Source organism: Serinus canaria, chromosome 25, assembly GCF_022539315.1.
Source record: "Serinus canaria isolate serCan28SL12 chromosome 25, serCan2020, whole genome shotgun sequence".
Taxonomy (NCBI): Eukaryota; Metazoa; Chordata; class Aves; order Passeriformes; family Fringillidae; genus Serinus; species Serinus canaria.
In genome coordinates, this window is record NC_066338.1 from 15,525,862 (window position 1) to 15,546,665 (window position 20,804).

The 20,804-nt window shown below is 46.5% G+C and overlaps 1 protein-coding gene across 6 annotated transcripts in view; it reads left to right on the forward strand.

Moving 5' to 3' along the window:
- Nucleotides 1–20,804, forward strand: part of DIP2B (disco interacting protein 2 homolog B) — a 60,092-nt gene that overhangs the window by 15,198 nt on the left and 24,090 nt on the right. For 2 of the 6 annotated variants that reach the window (XM_030231612.2, XM_050983752.1), the window contains exons 2-6: nucleotides 11,108–11,179; nucleotides 15,075–15,218; nucleotides 15,481–15,606; nucleotides 17,789–18,001; nucleotides 20,250–20,393. In XM_030231612.2, the coding sequence (XP_030087472.1) occupies nucleotides 11,108–11,179; nucleotides 15,075–15,218; nucleotides 15,481–15,606; nucleotides 17,789–18,001; nucleotides 20,250–20,393 (699 nt within the window). Of the gene's footprint in view, nucleotides 1–277; nucleotides 300–10,386; nucleotides 10,451–10,870; nucleotides 11,016–11,107; nucleotides 11,180–15,074; nucleotides 15,219–15,480; nucleotides 15,607–17,788; nucleotides 18,002–20,249; nucleotides 20,394–20,804 lie in introns of those variants that run through there. The other 4 variants (XM_018924119.3, XM_050983753.1, XM_009099018.4 and 1 more) reach the window with 4 other exon arrangements.

The following is a 20,804-nucleotide window of genomic DNA, read 5'->3' on the forward strand; positions in this document are numbered from 1 at the left end:
TTCTTCCTTTTCCAGATTCGTGATACTCTGGTCAAATGAGCAGTGCAGGATGTGAGGGCAGGTCTGGTTGCCTTTCAGCACGTGAGAGCCCCTTTTGTTTGCAGTTTTTTTGTTTTTGTCAAGTTGCTGACTGTGTGCTCTTAAATAATCCTGCTGATTTCCCCCTACTTCCTTCCCTCTACAAGCGAGACATTTGAGAAATCAGTTTATTTAAATTGGAAGAGGAGATACTGCACTCTGAGAGAGGCAATGGGAGGAAAATTCTCTGTCAGAAGTGGCTGTGGATTTGGAGATGGCTGGTGAATAAGATCTTTTTTACTTTTAGGGGCCTGTTTATTTTGGTTCAAGGTCCACTGGTGTCAGTGTGGAAGGGATATATGTCCTCCTAGCTTTGTGAAAATATGTTTTGATGGTGAGTACTGATGGAAGGCAAGAAAATTCGACGTGTGAGGATGTTTGTGATTGGAACAACAGAAATATTGGGGTGATATCACAATATCCTGCGTAACAAGGGCAGTAAATTGACTGTTCCTTCTCTTTATTGTAAAAGGATATTTTTTCTACTTAAAAAGGCCACTTTGCACCAAAAACTGAATGTCATTCATTTTAAAGAACGATTAATGTGCTTTATTAATTGGGAGGAGTGGGTATGCTGGGAGAAAAGTCTCTTCTCCCCTGCAGCAGCCGAGTTCAGTGACTTTGGGGTGGGTTTGCAAAGTGCAGCTGGGTTGTTGGGTTCCCTTTTCTCTCGAGTTTGTTATTTTGGTCTTCCACGCAGCTTAAAGGCTTTCACATGAGCAGGATCTTGCCACATCCTGCTCTGCAGCAGGAACAAAGCTCTGCTGGAGCAGACATTGACTCTGCCCCAAGAGCCCTGAACAGAAGTCGCCCCTCGCGTGATCCTTCTTGTAAAGAGCGCTGCAGCTGACAGGATAATGGGGTTTTTTAGGCCTGCTGGTGACGTGCCAACAGGGTTTCCTTAGCAGTGCCATTCTTTAAGGAGCTGTGGATGCTGATGTAAACACAACTGAAGGCTTCACACAGCCCGGACTGAGCGCAGGGCCTGGAATCTGCTGCTCATGCCATGCTGTGCAGGACATTTTTCTTCTGCTCTGTCTATTTAAATCTGGTTTCCCAGGCTTGTAGCCAGCTTGAATGGGTTGTGCTGCTGAGTGCAGGAAAGCTGGCCTGGTGGCTGCGTGGAGGAGTTGTCCTGCTCCATGGGCAGCCTCCCATTCCCAGGAATCAGAGTCCTGTTCGGGATGGGGGTGTGCAGAGCAGGTTAAGGCTATTGAACAAGGTGTTTTGGTTCCCACTAGTCAGGCTTGAAGGGAATGAGTAGGAAACCTCTGTACTGCTCCTAGAGCTGCTGCTGCTCTGTCAGGAACGCGTTGGGAATTTGGTGGGAGTCTCCGCCAGCCAAATTACAGGTGTCGCACACTAATTGGAGGCTGGTAAAAGTTTAATAATTGTATTGCTTTGCCTTTAAGTAGTGGGATCCTGCTCTGGTGACTAATCCTCTTTAATAGTGACTGTCCTCGAATGAGCACTTGGGAGTGCAGTAACGTGGGGCTCTGTTCCAGATTTCAGTGCTTTGGGAGAAAAAATGTATTTTACTCTCTTGAGCAGCCACCAGTTTTTCTGCTGCTTTTTCTATGGGATGGGAATAACATCCTTATAAACACACCCTTGGTACTGGCTCCTAGGGAAAACCAGGAAGGGTGTGGGATATGTGTCTCACCTCTTGATTTTTGAAAGATTCATTCTTGCAATTGATTGTTCGCTGTGCTTGGTTGATTCTATTTTTCAGTTGGGTTTTGTTTGATGAGGGATCTCCTAAGTGCCAGTGCCTCCATCAAGTTCTCTTTCTTTTTTTCATCATGCATAATCATCGGCCTCATTGCTGTGACTTGGAATAGCACTATCCCATCTGGAAATACATAATTACTGTGCAGGGTGAGGTGCCAACTGGGTTAGGTTCTGTGCTGTGTTTAAGGGCAGGTCGGAGTTGCTGAATACTTGGTGTGAGCAGCTGGGTTTGATCACTAGATAGGACAGTAATTGCTCTTAATTTCTTTCTTCTCCCCTTCTTGCATCTTATTCAAGAATCTAGGATTTATTTAGGAAAAGTAATTTTAGGTCCAGCTGGAGTGAGGTGGGCCCTGTATCCAAACTGCCTTTTGGTATGGTTGGACAAGGTGTTCCTGTGGAGTCAGGATGGGAGGAGAGTTACCAGCAAGGAGTCCCCGTGGCACTTGGCTTATGTTAAAAATTGAAGCCAAGAGAATTATTAAATATTGACACCTGAGAGCCAAGAAAAGGTGTCTGACAGGAGTCACACACAGGATTAAAACCCACGGTGACCTCTGTTTTAATCTCTTTGGGTGCCAGCATGGTTTTGTCTTTGTTTTAATTCCTGGGCTAAAACCGGGCTTGATTTGGAAAATCATTTGTCCACACTTGTCTATCCCTTGTAAAAGTGCAGACTGCCAGAACAGGCAGAGTTTGTGTGTAATCTCTTGTTGGCCTGGACAGGCAACTCCTGGGAGAGTGTTATCAGCACTCCCAGCTCAAATAATTCAGTGTGTACCTGGAGGGTGACAGTGCTCTACCTGCCTGAATCAAGTGCTGAATCACAGGGCTGTCACAGTTTACTCATTTCCTGGGAACTTTGCTTTTCAGTCTGGTGGGAGAGAGCGAGGTCTGCACTTGCGCCGAGGATTGAATACTTGGGAATTTCTGTGAGCAGGAGGTTAGTCAGCAAAAAGAATTGTTCAGGGCAGAATCACTTAAGCTGGGTTATTTAATGCTCTGGGAGTTGTCTTGCTTTACTCAGCTCAGCTGGTTCTTGGGTACGTGTGTGACCCTGTCTGTGTCCCCTCCTGCACATTGTTCTGGTGCAGGGCTGGTGCTAAAACCCTGCAGTGCTCCTGCCTCTCCACTCACATGGTTCTCACTGACTGCTTATTAAAAATAGATGGAAGCATTTATCCTGAACACATTCTGTAAAATCCTGCTTGTGACAAAGCCTTGGGTTTGTTGCCTTCAGGAGGGAAAATGCATTTTCCCCTGATGACAAGTTGTAGCTATTTAAAGGATTTTTACTTTTTATCCTTAGGATGGGGTTACACGCAAGATTTTTTATTTGTATATGGGATTCAACTGTTTATGTGCATGTGCTGCACATAAATTTTATGAGTAGCATAACATTTATACGGCTGCACTTCACAATAGAATATCTCATATAAAGTTGACTTTGTTGATTTAATTTTGTAGGTGTTGGTTGGAGGCAGTTGAGCAGAGCCTGTGTTTCCAGTTATCAGGGCTAACACAATTAACTGATGGAGTTGAAGATTTTAAGAGTTTATCTTCAAGAGTCTTTGGAGCCTTTTTAAAAACATTTTACCTTTTGTAAAGGTAGATGTTAGCTGTGCATTGGCAGCATGATTTGTGTGGCTGATCACAGAATCCCAGAATAATCACTGAGGCTGGAAAAGCCCTCTGAGGTCATTGAATCCAGGCTGTGACTGATCCCCACCTTGTCCCCAGCAAGAGCACTCAGTGCCATGTCCAGTCATTCTTAGGACACCTCCAGGGATGGGGACTCCACACCTCCCTGGGCAGCCCCTTTCAGTGTTTAACTGCCCTTTCCATGGAGAAGTTCCTCCTGATGCACAAGGGCATTTTGCATCCCGTTGTCCCAGCTGAGGATCTGAAAGACAAAGTCTTTCTGGCTTTTTAGCTCTTATGTAGAGGTGAAGAAGAGGTCCTTTGACCAATGTACCTGAGGAAGCTCTTTAAATAAACTTGTATAGAGATACCAGGACATAGTGATGCTGTGTGAGCCCACACAGTCATGCTGAGCATGTTCTCGTGTCTGCTGTGGCAGAAGAATCAGCCAGAGCACAGTTGCACCCATGAGAGGCTCTTTTATTCCCAGTCCTAGCTCCCAAAGCCCCTGAGAACTCATTTTGCTGACCCTGGGTAGTGCTATTTTCAGCAGAAAAGCCCATGATAAGTTACCAGATGTGTCTTTGCATGAGGGAGGGAGGGTTTGTGGCCGAGATTGAGCTGGTGACACCTCCTTGTCACTGAAGCCCCCAGCCCAGGTGTACAGAGGGGACTGAGCCCTGTCCTTAGCTCACCCACTTGGTGATGCATCACATATGGCCTTGAAGATTACAGCTGGAAATACACAGCCCAGACGGGTGAGCTGAGGACACTGGATCTGCTGCAACTCGGAAATGGAACTGGAAGATAAAGAGATTCTTCAGTATAGTTTCAGGAGTTGGATTTACTGCTTAAAGTTAAAACAAAACAAAAAAAACCCCAAAAACAAACCCTTAAGGTTTATGGCACCCAGTGAATGACCTGGGGAGAGGAGCACCTTGTGACCTGGAATGACCCAGACCTTGAACACAGGGCAGCCCTGCTGCAGAAACCTCATCTGGAATGGAATTCTTTTGAAATAATAAATGTTGAGATTAAAATAGTTTTAATTTTGTAAAACAACCCTCCTAAGCCTTTAGAAAAGGGTTTTGGAAGTGTAGAACAGAGCCCCCACAGTGCTGCAGCCAAGTCGGCTTGTTCTGTGTGTGTAAATTAATCTGGAGCTGATCTGTCTGTGAAACTTTTAACACTGAAGCTGGAGCAGTTTAATGCTTGTGCCCAACAAACACAGCTTTGTGAGCCCTGCTGGGTTTTCAGTGCCCTATTCATGCCCCTAGTGGGAATACAATGGTGCTGTTAAGGGGAAACCACAGAGCCCAAACCTGTGCTGGTTGTTTGGTGACAAGTACAGTGAGGAAGGTGTTGTTTCTCTCAAGAAATCCGAGTTTTACTGGAAGGCTGTTATTTCACAGACCTTGCTAATATCTCCAAGAAGGAAACCTGATATACAGCTTCACCCAAAGGAAGGAGGAGGGAATCTTTGAAGCTGCATCATCATTTGGCCTCAAACAGAACAAGGCAGTTGTCTAAACATGTTTCAAATGTAGTTTTTGTGCTGCAGTTGTAGCTAAGAGTGGTAGGAGGAGTTTAAGGCCTTGCACAGACTGTTTGAGCACACAGCCTTAGAAAAAAATGGTTTAAATGTTGTTTTTAGGCTTGCCAAAGCCTGAAATTGAGGATGCCTCAGTTTTAACCCTTGGTAGAACCATTGGGGAGAGTGTAGGAGGTGTAGAAGTTGCCAGTTGTCCGGGAAAACCACAGAAACCCAGACTGGCTTGAGTTAGAAGGGAGCTTAAAGCCCATCCAGTGTCACCCCCTGCTATGGGCAGGGACACCTTTCCACTATCCCAGGTGGCTCCAAGCCCTGTCCAGCCTGGCTTTGGACACTTCCAGGGATGGAGCTGCCACAGCTCCTCTGGACAACCTGTGCCAGGCCCTCCCCACCCTCACAGGGAGGAATTTCTTCTTTAAGAAAGGTGGGAAGCAGCTCTCAGTACATAAGTGAGTGATGGCAGCATTCCTTACTAAGTGCTGGCCCGATGTTGTGCCCATTTTTTGCCCAGGCCATGAGTGCACTCAGTCCTCACTTTGGATTTCAGTCACACTTGAAAGGCCTTATCTGGAGGTGACGTGCAGCAAAAGAACATTTTGGACTTCCAGCAGCACTTCTGGTCTTCGTTGTCTCGATGTTGGTACTCTGGGCTCAAGCCCTGCAGACCCAGACTCTGTGTTCTGCTCTTTCAGAGCTGGTTTGAGATGGTAAAACCACAGGGAGGTGTTGCCAGTCCTGTGCCTGGACATCAGCAGGGGAGCAGGCAAGAAAGGCCAAGTCACCAGGTCATTCGTAGAGGTCAGACCTGAAATCCAGATGAATCAGTGATAATAGAATAATTTTAATTATTTTTGTTATACTCTTGTTGTCGTGTTTGCCTTTACTAGAATAGCTGTCTGTGTTTTGGGGCTAATGGAAGTACCAGAAGCACCACCAGGATTCCCTGGTAGCACAAACTGTTGGAAACATCAACAGATTTATTTTTTTTTAACCATACAAACATTTTTTTAAATGCACACGAACTGCTTTCCAATTGGAATCTTTTCCTTGCTGCAGCCCAGTGTTTGGAGGCTTTGTTGGGGAGATGCTGTGCCCTACGTGATCATTTTCCTTAATTTCTCCACTGTAGTAATTATGGTTTTGTTAGACAGTAAATGACTCAGTGTGCTCATTCCATGGGGGAAGGGGAGCAGGGATGTTGAAAGAGGAGCATTGTCTGAGCTAGCAGGATTAGCGGGTGTTACCACCTTGCACTGATTGAGCACCGCTGGTTAGAACAGATCATCAGCGCTAATTGCTGAAAAGCAGCCTGGCGTCACGGCCGGGTGGGGAGTGAGGCTCCCTCCCGGGGCTTCTCCGGGGCAGGATTTGGATCCAGGTGTGACATCCAGGCTGCTCAGGTGTCCTTCCCTGGGCGCTGCCACTGCACGCTCATCCTTTTTCTGCACGTCCAGTTGGATTTGTGCAATGAAGTTTGAGTCTATATTTTCTACCGAGAAATTAGGATGATGATTGTAGTGGTGGGGGGTTTTTTACACCTGGTCTGTTCCAGAGCACTGGTTAACCTGGGCAAGCTGAAGACGTCGTTGCACCGGAGCTGTCGCTGCAGCAGAGGTGGCAGGAAGGAAGAAGAGCCTCTTCCTCCAGCACAGCGACAGCTCAGCTCACTCTCATCTCTCCTCTAAAACTCCTAAAGCTGCTTCCCTTTGAGCAGAACCCCATTTCCTGGGCAGGGCCTCAGCCTGGGGAGGCTCAGCCTCAGCTCACTGCGGATATGGATAAATCCAGAGTGAACGGAACAGAAATGGGTGGTGGCTGGGAGGGAGCCAGGAGATTCTCAACACTGTTTGTGTTTTAATTTCTTCCTTGGGAATGAGCAAGCACCATTTTATAGCCAAATTATCAGCTCTCATTTGCTTTGCTGGTGTTTCTTTGTGGTGCCCTGTCTTGCATCTGCCTGGAGAGGGGTTGTGTTTCCTGGAGAGTGGGTTTTCAGCTCTCTGGGAGACTGTAGCACCCCAAGTGTCACAGAGTGTTTTATTTGTGGAAGGGGGTTAATGATTGACAAGGTTTGTGTCAGAGGAGTGAATGGTTCCAGAGTTTGCAGCCCTTTTGTCCTGGTGCTCTTCCTGTGGCTGTAATTTATGATATTCCATGAGGAAGTTCATGTTTGTGTCTAGATCTCACCATTTCCATTTCCTGTAGATCAGCAGAAAAGGAATAGGCTGAAAGAAAACTCTCTTAGCAATTCTTTTGTGTCTTGTGTCAGGGATTGGTACCAAATTTGGACTCTGCATAACCAGAAAAGAGGTTTTATTCAATAATTTCATTCCGCCTGTGCCATGTGTCAAAGGCACACTTGTTCCCGAGGCTGGCCATGCCAGTTTGGTTGTGACAGTTGTGGCTGCATTATTCAAATCATCACGTCCATGAGGTGACTACACCTGCCACCCATGCCTGCACATGAGGTTTTTCCTGAGAGGACAATCCCTGGGTCTTGATGGAGCTTTGTTTCAGGTAACTGTGGTTTGGTTCACACCTGTGTGGATGATGCTTCAGAAAGAGCTCAGATTTTTCTCCTTCCCCAGACTTTCAGTCCCTGATGCCCAGTTCCACTTCAGTAGGGCTGTTCTCAAAATTGAGGCATTTTCAAATCCTGTGCAGGTATTTGACACTGTCAATCTGTTTGTTAAAAAAAATGGTTGATCTATTCTTTTATGTTATAAAAACATAAAAATTCAGATGGAATTGGAAATTCAACACTAGGAAGACAGAGAGGGAGTGCCAGGGAGTCCCAGGAATCTGTCAGCTTTATTATATTTATTGCTTGAATTTTTCTCCTTGGAACTTCCCTACTTTTGCCAAATAGCATTAGGCTTTATTTTTTTGTTGGCTTATGCTCAGAGAATCCTTTGTACAACAATATCAATGATGTGCACCACGTGGCAGTTGTGCACAGGTAGTGTTGTGGCCTGAGTTAGCTTCTTGTTTCTCAGTAGGATCTTACCTTGGCTTCAGATTTCCAAAGCAAGCCTGGGAACCATACTGGTTCCATTCCAGTGTGTATGGGTTTGTTTTATTGGTGGGATATTAGTGTGGAACAAGTAATTGGAGAGAATTCTCTGCTTCCCTGCACATGAAACAGAATGGGGTGCTAGTACTACTGAAAGTTCTGATACTTGTTCATAGTGCACTTGCATTATTTGTATGTGTTGTATTCCTTATTAATTTCACCAATTTTCTCTGGCAAATGTTTCATTATATGTAGTGTGTAACCACCAATGTGGAGAGTACAATTAAATCTTGTGGAGAAATTAATCACAGAATAACAAGCTCTGAACAAACCTGTGGGCTGGCTTATAAGGAGAAATCCCTCCCCTTTCTGTGTGCCTGTGCTTTCCTGCAGTGTCCATCCCCTGGCTCCCTGCGCCTCCCAAATGGACATGAGTGCTCTGGCAGCCCAAAGGGTCACCTTTGTCCTGGGGGCTGCCAGGGCCAGTGTCACTGCCAGGCGAGGGTGGGGATGGTCACACTCTGCTCCGGGGTGGGGTGGCCTCATCTCCAGTGTCTCAGAAACATCCGAAGCTGTTGGAGAGGGTTCAAAGCAGGGTCAAGGGGATGGGGAGGGTCTGGAGGAGTGGCTGAGGGCTCCGGGTCTGTTTGGCTGGACAAGAGACTGAGGGGAGACTCACTGGGGGCTGCAGCTTCATCCCGAGGGGCAGCTCCCATCTCTGCTCCCTGTGACCAGGGACAGGACATGAGGGAACCAATGCAGCTCTGCCAGGGAGGGAAATCAGGAAAAGATTCTTCTCCCAGAGGGTGCTGGGCACGGCCCAGGCTCCCCAGGGAATGGGCACAGCCCTGGGGCTGCCAGAGCTCCAGGAGCTGCTCCCAGGGATGCCCAGGGTGGGATTGTTGGGGGTCTATGCAGGGCCAGGGGTTGGACTGGATGATCCCTGTGGGTCCCTTCCAACTCAGGACATTCCACAATTCTCTGAAAACTGCCTCTGGAAGTGGAGGCAAAGCTGGTGGGTTTTGAGGCCCCTGCAGTCACTCAGCACATGGTCCTTGGGCACACAGGAGCTCAGCTGGACGTGTCCCTCTCCCTGCATGTCCCTGTCCGGTGAGCAGGGTGAGTGTCACCTGAGCTCTGCACTGCAACCAGGCACTGAAATTACTGCTTTGCTTGGCATTTCAGTGCATCATGGACATTCTCCTTTTCAGCTGCTGGATTTGTTTGGACTTGTTGGGCCCTGACTCAAACATAGTGTCAGAGGAGTGAGATAAAATTCTGTGTGTAGATGCACACCCTGCCCTGAGCAGCACAAGTCAGAGAAGGATGGAATCATGGATTGGTTTGGGCTGGAAGGGACCTTAAAGCTCATCCTGTTCCACCCCCTGCCATGGCAGGGACACTTCCCACTATCCCAGGTTGCTCCAAGCCCTGCCAGCCTGGCCTCGGACACTTGCAGAGAGTGGGCAGCCCCAGCCAGGGCCTCAGCACCCTCACAGGGAGGAATTTCTCCCCAGTATCTTATCTAAACCTCTGTCAGTCTGAAGCCACTGGGTCCCACTCCAGCTCTGAAGTCTGTGTCCCAGTGTTTGAAGTGCCACTGGCATTTGAGTGCCCAGCACTGAGGAGTGGAGTCCATTCCCTTTCCAGGCATTCCACAAATCACCTTTGGAACCAAACTGGGCACTTAGCTGGAATGTTTTAGCAGACACTGGTGGTGTTGGGAGGCTTAGAGCCTGAAGCCTGTAATCCCCTTTTGTGCTGCGGAGGGACTGGCAGGAGAATCCTGTCGAGGGCAAACCCCACGGCCAGAGCTGCTCTGGGGCTGAGGCTGCTCCCTCTCGGGTTAGGCTCACGGCAAAGAAAACATCCTGTTTTTGATCACTCACTTCTTGTCATCATCTAACTGTGGCTTGATTTTCACTTGATACCAAATAATTCTGTTTTCTTAGTGCTGCGTGTTTGATGGCTCCCTGTCTCTGGGAGATGTGAGGTTGTGAGTGCCAGGCAAGCTACAAAGAGACTTGAAATGCTGCAGGGCTGCTTGTTTTAATCCCTCCAAGGTTCCAGTCTTTCTTGTGGTTCTGATGTAATGTGAGAAATTAAAACAAAAGACAGCAGCCAGATGGTGCATCTCCAGGATCAGACAGATTAGTTTTTTGAAAGAGGGAAAAGTTTACAAATGCTTATTCTGCTCTCTAGAGTAATCACTCTAATAATAATCACTCCAGAGGGGATTCTCCCCCTCTCCTCTGCTCATGTGACAGCACACCTGGAGTCTTCTGTCCAGTTCTGGGGCCCCCACCATGAGAAGGACGTGGAGCTGTTGGAGCAAGTCCAGAGGAGGCCACGAGGTTGATAAAGGAGGGACTGGAGCACCTCCCTTATGGAGACAGGCTGGGAGAGTTGGGAACTTGCAGCATGGAGAAGAGAAGGTGGTGTGGAGACTTCACAGAACCTTCCAGTGTCTGAAAGGGCTACAGGGAAGCTGGAAAAGGACAATTCACCAGCAACTGCAGTGACAGGACAGGGGGAATGTGTCCAAAGGGGGGAAGTTTAATTTACATCTATGGAAGAAATTCCTCCCTATGAGGTTGGTGATTCCCTGGCACCTGGATCATGTCCACCCTTGCCTCAGTTTTTGGAGATCCCCTAGGCAGCTGCTGCAGTGGACTCTGTTTGCTGTTTGATTAGTTGAAGATGAGGCTCTGAGTTTGTGCTTCCCCTTCACCCTTTAGGTTGGGAATTATCCCACTTTGTTCGCATAAGTTGTTCTGTGGTTACAGAATATTTTCATCCACTCCCAGTTTCCCTTTTTAGTTTTTCACTGCTTTGATATTCCATTTAGATAGCTGCTGTGATCCAAGTTATTGCATTTAAATAGTGGATAGTGTAGGTCTCTGATCCCAAGGGAAACTGCAGAAGTTCTGTAATATGGAGCTTTGAAATCTTAATGTGCTCGGATTTATTGAGTTTCAGGTTTTCTTTAGCTGTGTTCAGGTAAAAACTTCATGACACTGAAAAAGAAGCAAGCTGACCTCAAATTGCAGAATTCCAATGTGATTAAATGAGGTTTCTTTACTTGTTTTTAGGGGACATCACACAGAAGGGGTATGAGAAGAAGAGAGCAAAGCTGCTGGCTCCGTATGTTCCACAAACCCAAGGTAGGTCCTTGCTTTGGCTGGAATCACCTCCCACTCCCTTGGCTCCTCAAGGGCTCTGGATCCGTCCTGAAGATCCTCAAGAACAGTTCTGGAAACATTCTCTAAAATATCTGTGCTGTGGCTTTCTCAATGCCTTGTTGGAGAAACATTAGGATTTTTATAATTTGTTGCTTTATTTTGCCAGAGTAGCTGAAGTCACCTCCTTTGGGTACAATTGTTTCCTTTGGTTCAGAGATCCAGAGCAGCTCAGCTGGTTGTATGTGGGATAATTACATTTAATTGTAAACTGAAGGACGTGGCTGAATGTGTGTCTAGTCATTATTTTGGGGTTTACCTGGAATAATTGTTACTGATATGCTGAGATGTTCAGCCATTAAAAACTGATGTGTCAGGTTCTGATTTTGGGCAGTGACTGGCTATGACAGGGAGTCCTGAATGGACCTACTGGAATTTACTGAGCCTGGTCTACTGCCAAAAAAAAATTGATAAAGAGTAAAAGCTCAAAGTGCATTTATTGCCCATCAACACCACGGGACTGGGGGAAATGACAGCAGCTCCCTTCAGGCCTTTGATGGGGGAAAATAAAGTAGTCATGTGGCAGCTTCTTGACTTTCCCACCCCAAACCACTGCGCAGTTCCTGCTCTCTAGGTTGGATTTGGTTGTTTGTTTATCTCAAGGTGGGGCTCTTTGAGATTGGGTTTTATACTGTGTATTCTGTCTGAGCCACATGCTGAAGGGAGCAAGGCAAGTAAAAATGTAATTTTGCCTTCAAAATGGAGATTTTGTTACAAACAGTTCTCCAAGTGCTGAGGACTCCCTGGCGCGGGATGTGATGGGAATCTCAGAGACTTGGTTGCTGCCTATTTATCAAATCTATTTCTGTTACTTAAAGAAACCAAAAACTAATATACACGTGACTAATCCCTCTTGATAAGTAGATATTTGTTGAGCAGGTTTTACAGTCCTCAGGCTAGCATTTGTGCCAGTGGAGGGCTCGAGCCTGAGGAGGAAATGGGGAATCCTTGGGTAGTTCAGGAACTCTTGGCAGCCCTGCTTTTGTCCTGAGTATTCTGGAGTCTGAAGATGATACAATCCTGGCCCCAGCCCTGCCACTGTGCACATGTTTGATTTGTCTCAGAAAATGTTTAATTAGGAGGGGGAAAACAGTGTTTGGCAAGACTGGGCTCTGCTCTGTTAATTGTGGGGCTTTGAGAGCTGCCAGTGGAGCTGAGGTGCAGGCAGAAGCCTGGGATGAGGGAGGTCACCAATTAACCCAGAGGTTTGATTGTCCTTCCGGCCCAGCTCTGCAGCTTTTTATCCATCTCACACCCAGCTGCCCCAGTGTCTGGGAATCTCCTGTTGTAAAAACCCTGTGGAAGTCATGCGTGAGGGATTCAGAATCAGGTCACCTTGGTAATGAGAAGAAAATTCATTTAGTCCACAACAACAACAACAACAACAAAATCCTTAGTGCTGGCATTTCGTGCCGTTTCTGTGAGCACTGGGCTGGTGTGGGCTGATGGAGTGTCTCCATTCCATGGCTGTGAAATGAGGGAAGGGAGGGGGGGTGGCATGTCAGGGCATGTCAGCAGGATCATTTGGGAGGTTCTTACTGCTCGATCTGCTCTCCGTTCACATGGCCTCAGGAGTTAAGGCAGCACTGTTAATTACCTAAAGATGCATTTTTCCCTGGTGCAGCATCCATTAAGGTCCATCTAGCTGCTAACTCCTAAAGTCTCTGCAATCTGCAGATCCCAAAATCTGAAGCTCCTAATTCCAGGGAGTGCTCCACGATGGGGGTCAGCAGCAAGCACAGCAAATGAAGCCCGTGGAGTTGGGCCAGGTGTCCCTGGGTTCTGGGAGTGTGTTTAGGCTGCCCTGGAAACCCTGGAGGCTTAAGTTGGTTATTTCCATGATTTTATGGGTATGTAGCTTGAAAAAAAAACATCTTCAAGGAATAGGTGGTCCAGCCCCAGCACTGCTACTCCATTCTGTTTGCAGGCAGTAGAGTTACAGGTTTGCAGCTGCTCCCTTGTGCATGTGGCACTTGTTCTCCTTGTTATTCATGCAAACATTTATCCTTGTTGATCTTCTAATGGTTCAGTCTCTGAACCTCTAAATCATTGGCCCCTCACCAAAACACAGGAATCACAAAGCAGGCAGTTCTCATTGGAAACTAAAGACAGTCAACAAATCCATGGCATCCTTCAAAGCCAATCTAAAATAATTCATTTTTCATCTCTCTGTCATATTTGTCATGTTTCTGCCAGCAGAAGGTGCAGCTGTAGCAGGATTATTCTGAAGGGAGCTCTAAATAAATCACCTGTCACCTGCCAGGCTTGGCTCACTTGTGCTGCTTTGTTGTGTAACCATCAGTGGTTTACACTCTTTCCTCCTCTGTGTCTGTGCGCTTTGTGAGGCCACTGGAACATGTTATTATGTCAGAGCAAAATCTTGAAACAAAGAGCTTGTTCTCTGTGTGTCATGTCACTTAGAGCCACCTCTGATCCCTTCTTACTGGAATGTCATGTTTGCCCTGTGATGCCCTGCAGAGAGATGAGAGGCTTTTACGAGACTTACGAAAGTGAACTGAATATGAATTTAATAATTCATTTAAAATAGTGTTAAATCTGCTGCTGACATCTAGTGGGTGCCTGAATTTGTAAATACTCGAATGATCAGAAAGCGTGAAGCTTTTCTGTTTGGTCTATGAACTTGTGTTGTTTTTGGATCAAAATAAAACTGGGCTGGGTTTGGTGAAGGCAGATAAATGCTACAAAGATGTTAAACTGGTTATCAAGATGAGGAATTAAAAAAATGTCCTTCTACAAGAGAGATACTGAGGAGCTGGAGTGTGTCCAGAGATGGGAACAGAGCTGGGAAAGGGGCTGGGGAGCTCCTGAGGGAGCGGGGGGGGCTCAGCCTGGAGAAAAGGAGGCTCAGGGGGGACCTTTTCACTGCACAACTCCCTGACAGGAGGGTGGAGCCAGGTGGGGATCAGGGGGTTTGGGTTGGACATCAGGAGGAATTTCCCCATGGAAAGGGGGTCAGAAATGGGAGCTGCCTAGGGAGGTTTGGAGTGCCTGTCCTGGAGGTGTCCTAGGAAGGGCTGCAGGTGGCACTCGGTGCTCTGGGCTGGGGTCAGGGTGGGGATGGAGCACAGCTTGGACTCGATGGGCTCGAGTCTTTTCCAGCCTGAAGAATTGTGCAATCCTGTGGAGATTCCTGCAGCTAGCTCAGGGTGATTTGCTGTTATTGTGAGTCCCTGAGCTCAGAGCATTCACCTGAAGTTGTTTACCTAAAGCCACACACCTCAAAAGTGGTGTAACTGGATTGGAAGCTCAGGATTTGTGGTTTCCTCTCCAGTTCTCTGATCCTTTGGTAGTTTGTGAGAATTCTGAAGCAGCACATACAGATGACACAGTTGCTCTTGGTTTTGCATGACTCCAGGTGACAGCCTGGAGGAAATTGCAGCTGGGTGACCTCTGGGTTTTAGTTTTCAAAACTTCCCTCTGACACACAGATTCATTTTAGAATTGAACCTCCAGTAGCTTAATTCTGAGTTGCTCTTGCTGAATTATGTAAAATTATGCTGTTTATCAGATTATTTATTTTCCTTCCTGTTTTAACGAGATAAACAAACTTTTCCTGGATGATAAAGCCACACACATGCTGAAAGCCAGAACCAGACAACTGGAGGTCTCCTTGGGTTTGTGATTAGTGGGAATAGCAAAGGCTCTTGCTGGTTTATTACTGGTTTTCCAGTCAATAACAGGCTGGTCACTGGGACACTGAGTGACAAACCAGCTTTGTGGCATCCACAGCCCTGTCATGGGAGAAGGGAAGAGTGTGGTCCAAAAAAGCTCCTTTAATTTCCCTCTCCTTGTTTTCCAGGGGTTGATCCAGCATTACAGAAGGAATCTAAACCTCAGATGCCCGTTCCATCTGCAGCTCCAGCCTCATCATCATCCTCCTCATCCTCATCCAAATTCCACCGCGCGCGCTCAGGGGGAGCCAGAGATGAACGTTATCGATCTGGTAAGGGCAGGGACAAGAGTGCCCTGGATTCCTCCCGTGGAACTTCACTTTTGTTCATATTTTCTGGGGCCTGAAGGTGTCCTTGGGTCACCGGCCCAGAGGGGTTGTTTTGCCTAACTAAAACGTGAAGCCAGTTAACTGCACTTCCCGTGGAGTTCAGAGCTATGCACTAACACAGCACAGCATTTGGAAACTAGAAAAGCTGCAGTGCTGAGGCATCCCCAGGCTGCTGTGCTGGTGCTGAGGCACTTCCCTCTCGCAGACATCCACACGGAAGCGGTCCAGGCGGCGCTGGCCAAACACAAGGAGCAGAAGATGGCCCTGCCCATGCCCACCAAGCGCCGCTCCACCTTCGTCCAGTCCCCGGCAGACGCCTGCACTCCCCCAGGTGAGGCTCTGTGCCATTTAGCTAAAAATCTTATTTAAACTGAAATGTAAAGTATTTATTTTTTTTAAATTTTAAATTATTTTAAAATTAATTGATTATTTATTTTTATTTTGTTATAAATAAAATATTTATATAATAATTATAATATTTATAATTACATTTATATATAATTATAATATATTTATAAAATTGTAACTTCAGCCTACTACTTCACCTAATTAGAACTAACAGCTGGGCTATTAAGTTCCCCTGTAAAAAAATAATAAAAATCAACTTACATAACAATCTATTCTTATATAAAAAAAACAGTTCGCACCTATAAAGAAGGAAATTCTACCTATAAGAATCCTTAAAAAAATACATAAACATCTGTGGAAAGAAAAAGCCTTAACGCATATACACACAAGCACCCTCTAACCAATAAATTGAGTAGCAAAAAAGTTACTAGCCAATTAAACCAAATAACTTTAAAAACTATAGAGAGATAGACTGTGACATTAAAAATTCAGCTTTTCTGCATAAAAATCCCTAGAATCCTGTCTGTTTCTATTACAACAAGGCTGTGCTGGGCTGTCCAGGGATGCACCTTCCCAACCAAGGGGCTGCAGTGCTCCCTCCCAGTGTTGCAGCTCTTCAGGGAGTCTCTCAGGGCTGGGAAGCGACCTCTCTTCCAGGAGTTCTTGAAGAGCCATGTGCTGGGATCCTTGGGATGTTCTGGATGTCCTTGGATGGTCCTTATGGCTCCAGCTCTTGGTGTTCCATGGTTCTCTGGTTCAAACTGGCCAGAGCTGAGCAGGTCTGGACTGAGGCCATTTCTTCCTGCTTCTCATGGATAATTCACATCTTGATTTCATGAAGGTTTAATGTTCAGCACACAAGAGGAGGGTTTGCAGCCATGTTTGTTTCTGGGCAAGGCCCTCTGAGGGCTCTGGTGCGATTCCAGACTTGCAGGACTTCTCTCACCCCTGCCATGTGCTGGCTGCAGCAGAATCCCTGGTGACACAGTGTCTGTCATGATGCATGTGCAGCAGAAATCAATAACCCTCTGTTTTCCAGCAGCTGGATGCACTGATGACAAACGAGTCCGTGTGGTTTTTTGGCAGTGATTTCTATGTTGTGTCTCATTGTGCAGAAGCATCGCAGCCATTTGGATTGACAAAGTCATCCAAAATGTTATGAATCCACATCTCCTGGTGAATTCATAGCTCTGAAACTGCTCTGCTAGGCCACGTCACTCCTCCTCCTCCTCCTTATTTCCTGTTTTATCACACTTCCTTTTTCCCTTCCTTTCTCCGGGGGGCTGATGCATGTTCCTGGTGTCTGCTTGAGTCTCAGCTCTGTGCTCACGTGTCCAGGACTGCAGCACGTCCTGTGCTGGGGCAGTCACACCAGTCGAGGTCAGCACTCACAGCATGGCTGGAGTCAGCCCTTGCCTCAGCTCCTCACTCCGTTCCACTCTGGCGAGTGGTAGAACATGATTTAGTACTTTGGTTTACCACTCCAGTGTAGGCAGAAAATCACTTTGAAGAGCAAAGTGAATGAATTTTAGGCCAAAGCCACCCGTGTGTTTGTATTTAGCACTGTACAACTCAACATCTCAAGAACTGAGTGCTTGCTTCGTGGTAATTAAATAATTAGTTCACAATTTTGGGACAGCTGCTGTATCTGTGCTCTGGGACACACAGGAAGCAGTTCCTTGCTGTAGATTTCTGTTTTGTTTTGGGGTTGGGCTTTTTGTTTGTTTTCTGCAATTGAAAGGGCCCCATTTAGAGCCCCAGACAAAAGCATTTTCTGCTGTGGCCTTGGCACAGTTGTTTCCTGCATTTTCTTTGTTCCTGGGACTTTGCAGTTTGACAATGACCCTGACCCCTCACTTTTGAGTTCAGAACGACCAGAGTTAGGCAAAACAGCATCTGATATTATGGAATGTGAACGGAAAAGTAATGAGAGTTAAGTGCTAGGCTTAGAGACCCCAGGGGAAGGATGTTGTCTGAGGAGGTGAATCACACAGGGGTGAGTGTGTTCCCACCAGCAATTCTTCTGCTTTAACCTCTGGTTTGGCCAATGTGGAAAACAGATCTTCCTGTGAAAGCCTGTGCTGTTGATATGTGATTGGAAAGAGCATGTTCAGTGCCATGTGCTTTTCCCTAAGCAGCTAGATTTTCTTTCTGCTTCCACACAGACACGTCTTCCGCCTCCGAGGACGAGGGCTCGCTCAGGCGCCAAGCTGCTCTCTCTGCTGCATTGCACCAGAGCTTACAGAATGCTGAGTCTTGGATCAACCGATCTGTTCAGGGGTCATCCACATCCTCATCAGCATCCTCTACACTTTCCCATGGAGAAGGCAAAGGGACCAGTGGGTCACTAGCTGATGTATTTGCCAATGCTCGAATAGGTAGGAGCTGGGTCCGAACAGAACGATCGCTTCGAGTGCAGACTGTGTTGACAAAGGTGGAGCTGTCCCTTGCAGAAGGGAAATTCAGAGCAAGAGTTTTGCTGGTGTTGATGGAACTTGCTAGGATTGGTTGGAGTTGCACCTTCACGCTGTTGTTTTCCTGAAGAATTTCAGAAGATTGAAGTGGTTGTAAAAGGGAGAGTGGGGATCAGGAGCTTCTGGAAGCAGGGAAGACTCCAGGGACAGTGTGGACAGAGCAGGAGGCACAACCCTGTGTCCTGTGTTGCTTTATGTCTCCAGCTCTTGGGAGCTCCCTTGGGTACAAAGTTGCCCAGTGCAAGTGGCATTTTCATCTGTGTCCTGACGAATCCCTTAGGGGTGTCTGTGCCTGTGGAGTGGGGAAATGTTGTGTTTAACATCCTCATTTTGCTCTGAGCTCCCATGGTGGTGTATTGTTTGCATTAGATCGGGAAAGAAAAGGAACCAAATCCAGCTCTGTGTGTGAACAAATGAGCCTGTCATTAAAAAACAGGGTTAGAGGAGTAAAGCTTTAGCCCAGCTCTTTGTGGCTGTCTGAGGAATAACCAAAGCATCCAGGTACTGAGGAGATGGAGCAAAATCTACAGATCTGGATACCCCGGGCTCAGTTTTCTGAGGCTCTGAGGTGCTCCTTGCTGCTGATGCTTCTGTATGAAATGGCCAAGTTTGTTTTTGCTCTTGTATGTTTGTCCTTTTTAGCTGCTGGTGAGGAAATTCCTGCACCGTAGGACATTGTCTGTATTTCATGTGCTCTCTGCTTCTGCTTAACTGGGTTGGGGCAAGCAGTGCTTAGAAGTGCTGGTGATTTTATCTTTTACTTATTTATCATTTTATTGCTGTTATTTTTGTTTGTTTATTTTCTGGGATGCAAATTGTTTCCTGAAATGGAAAACTGAGGAGATTGCCCATAAAATGTAGTCAATATAATTAATGTCTTTGAAGCAGAGAGGCTGTTTTTAATTGGAGCATGCAGAAGGCCACATTACCTTTTGCAATGAATTAAGGTAACACAGCTTTTTACCTCCAGAATATCTACTGTCTAATCTAATTAGTATCTTTTGCAAAATAGAAGCTTTGAATCTTTGTCAGAATTCTATTTGCCACATTCATACCTTGTTAACACCTGGTTTAAATGAATAGAGCTCTCACATACACAATTCTGTACATCTCTCTCTTGAGAGCAATAAAAAGTCCTGCAGGTGTTTGGATTGTACAAATCCATGTCCCTTCCAGTGATTTTAGAAGTTCAGTGCATGAGAAATACTCCTGCCTCTGTGTCTCTAAAGGGATGCAGAAATGAGTTATTTTTTCTCCTTAGAAAAAGGGAAATCAACACAGAATCAATCACAAAACCCTGTGAGTGGGAATTACTTGGGATTTGACTTCAGACTATCTGTAAAACCCAACCCATAGTTTCAGATTGTTGGGTTTTTCCTTTGTAAGCAACAGTTGCAGCTGCTGTTATGCCAGAATAGAATATTCTTGCCCTATCAGATGACTGAACCTGCTGGGTTGTGTAAAGAAACCCCCCATTAGCAAAAATCCCTTGTTTAAGAGACAGTTGACAGGAGAATTCCTGCAGGGTGCAGTTGCAGCCTTGGCTGAAAGGCAGGACAGTGTCTTGAAGCAGAAGTAAGACCCAGCTCACACTGTTCATTGGATTTATTCTGTGGCTGCTGGACAAGCTCTGTAACCACCCAGCTGGAAGGGATTGAAACCAAACCAAATTTTTGCTGACCTGCTTTGGTCAAATTCCCACGTTTTGTTTTCAAAAGCCCTCTCTCACAAAAAAGCTAAATAGTAGAATTCTAGCAAGAGAGATCAGTGCATAGGTGAGGGAGTGATTTGTTCTGGACTTTGGATGTTTCAGAGCTCATGTGAATCTCAAACTTTTAAATTTTTTTTTTCCTACAGTACTGAATGTCAAGAGATTGAGCTTCAAGGTTAGAAACCAAGAACAGGAATTCTGTTTTGCTGAAGCACTTTCCTGACATGGACAAAACGCTGTGCCTTTGGTTTTTGGTTTCCAGAACAGATGCTGTGCCTCTCCTAGAGCTGCTGAACCTTTAGGAATCAGTGTGTTTAGCATTATTGAGGGTTCCCACACATCCAGCCATTCAATCCTTAGGATTATTGGGAACAGGTGACTGACACTTTGCTCACTGGGGGATAATAAAAGGTGTATTTAGCAGCTTTCTTCTTTTTCTAGAAAGTTTCTCAGTCCCTCCAGATGTCACAGCAACTACCTCCACCCCCTCAGCACGGCCAGCAGCCGTCGACCTCCCTCCCTCTGGGATTGTGAAGGGGATGCACAAGGGATCCAACCGCTCCAGTCTCATGGACACTGCAGATGGTACGGAGCCCTCGGGGCACCCAGGGGTGCCAGCAGGGTCCAGAGAGGCCTTAAATCACATCAGTTGTTCTCCCAGCTCTGGGTGATCTCAGGATTCACAGAATCACTGTGACAAAAGAGACTTCAAATCATCAAGTCCAACCCAGCCCCAACACCTCAACTAAACCCTGGCAGCCAGTGCCACATCCAGGCTATTTTTAAACACATCCAGGGATGGTGACTCCACCACCTCCCTGGGCAGCCATTCCAGAACTTTATCACCATTTCTGTAAAACACTCTTTCCTAATACCCAACCTCTATTTCTCTTGGTGCGGCTTGAGACTGTGTCCTCTGGTTCTGTCAGTGCTGCCTGGAGAAGGAGACTGACCCCACCTGAGCACAGTCACCTTTCAGGGAGTTGTACAGAGTGA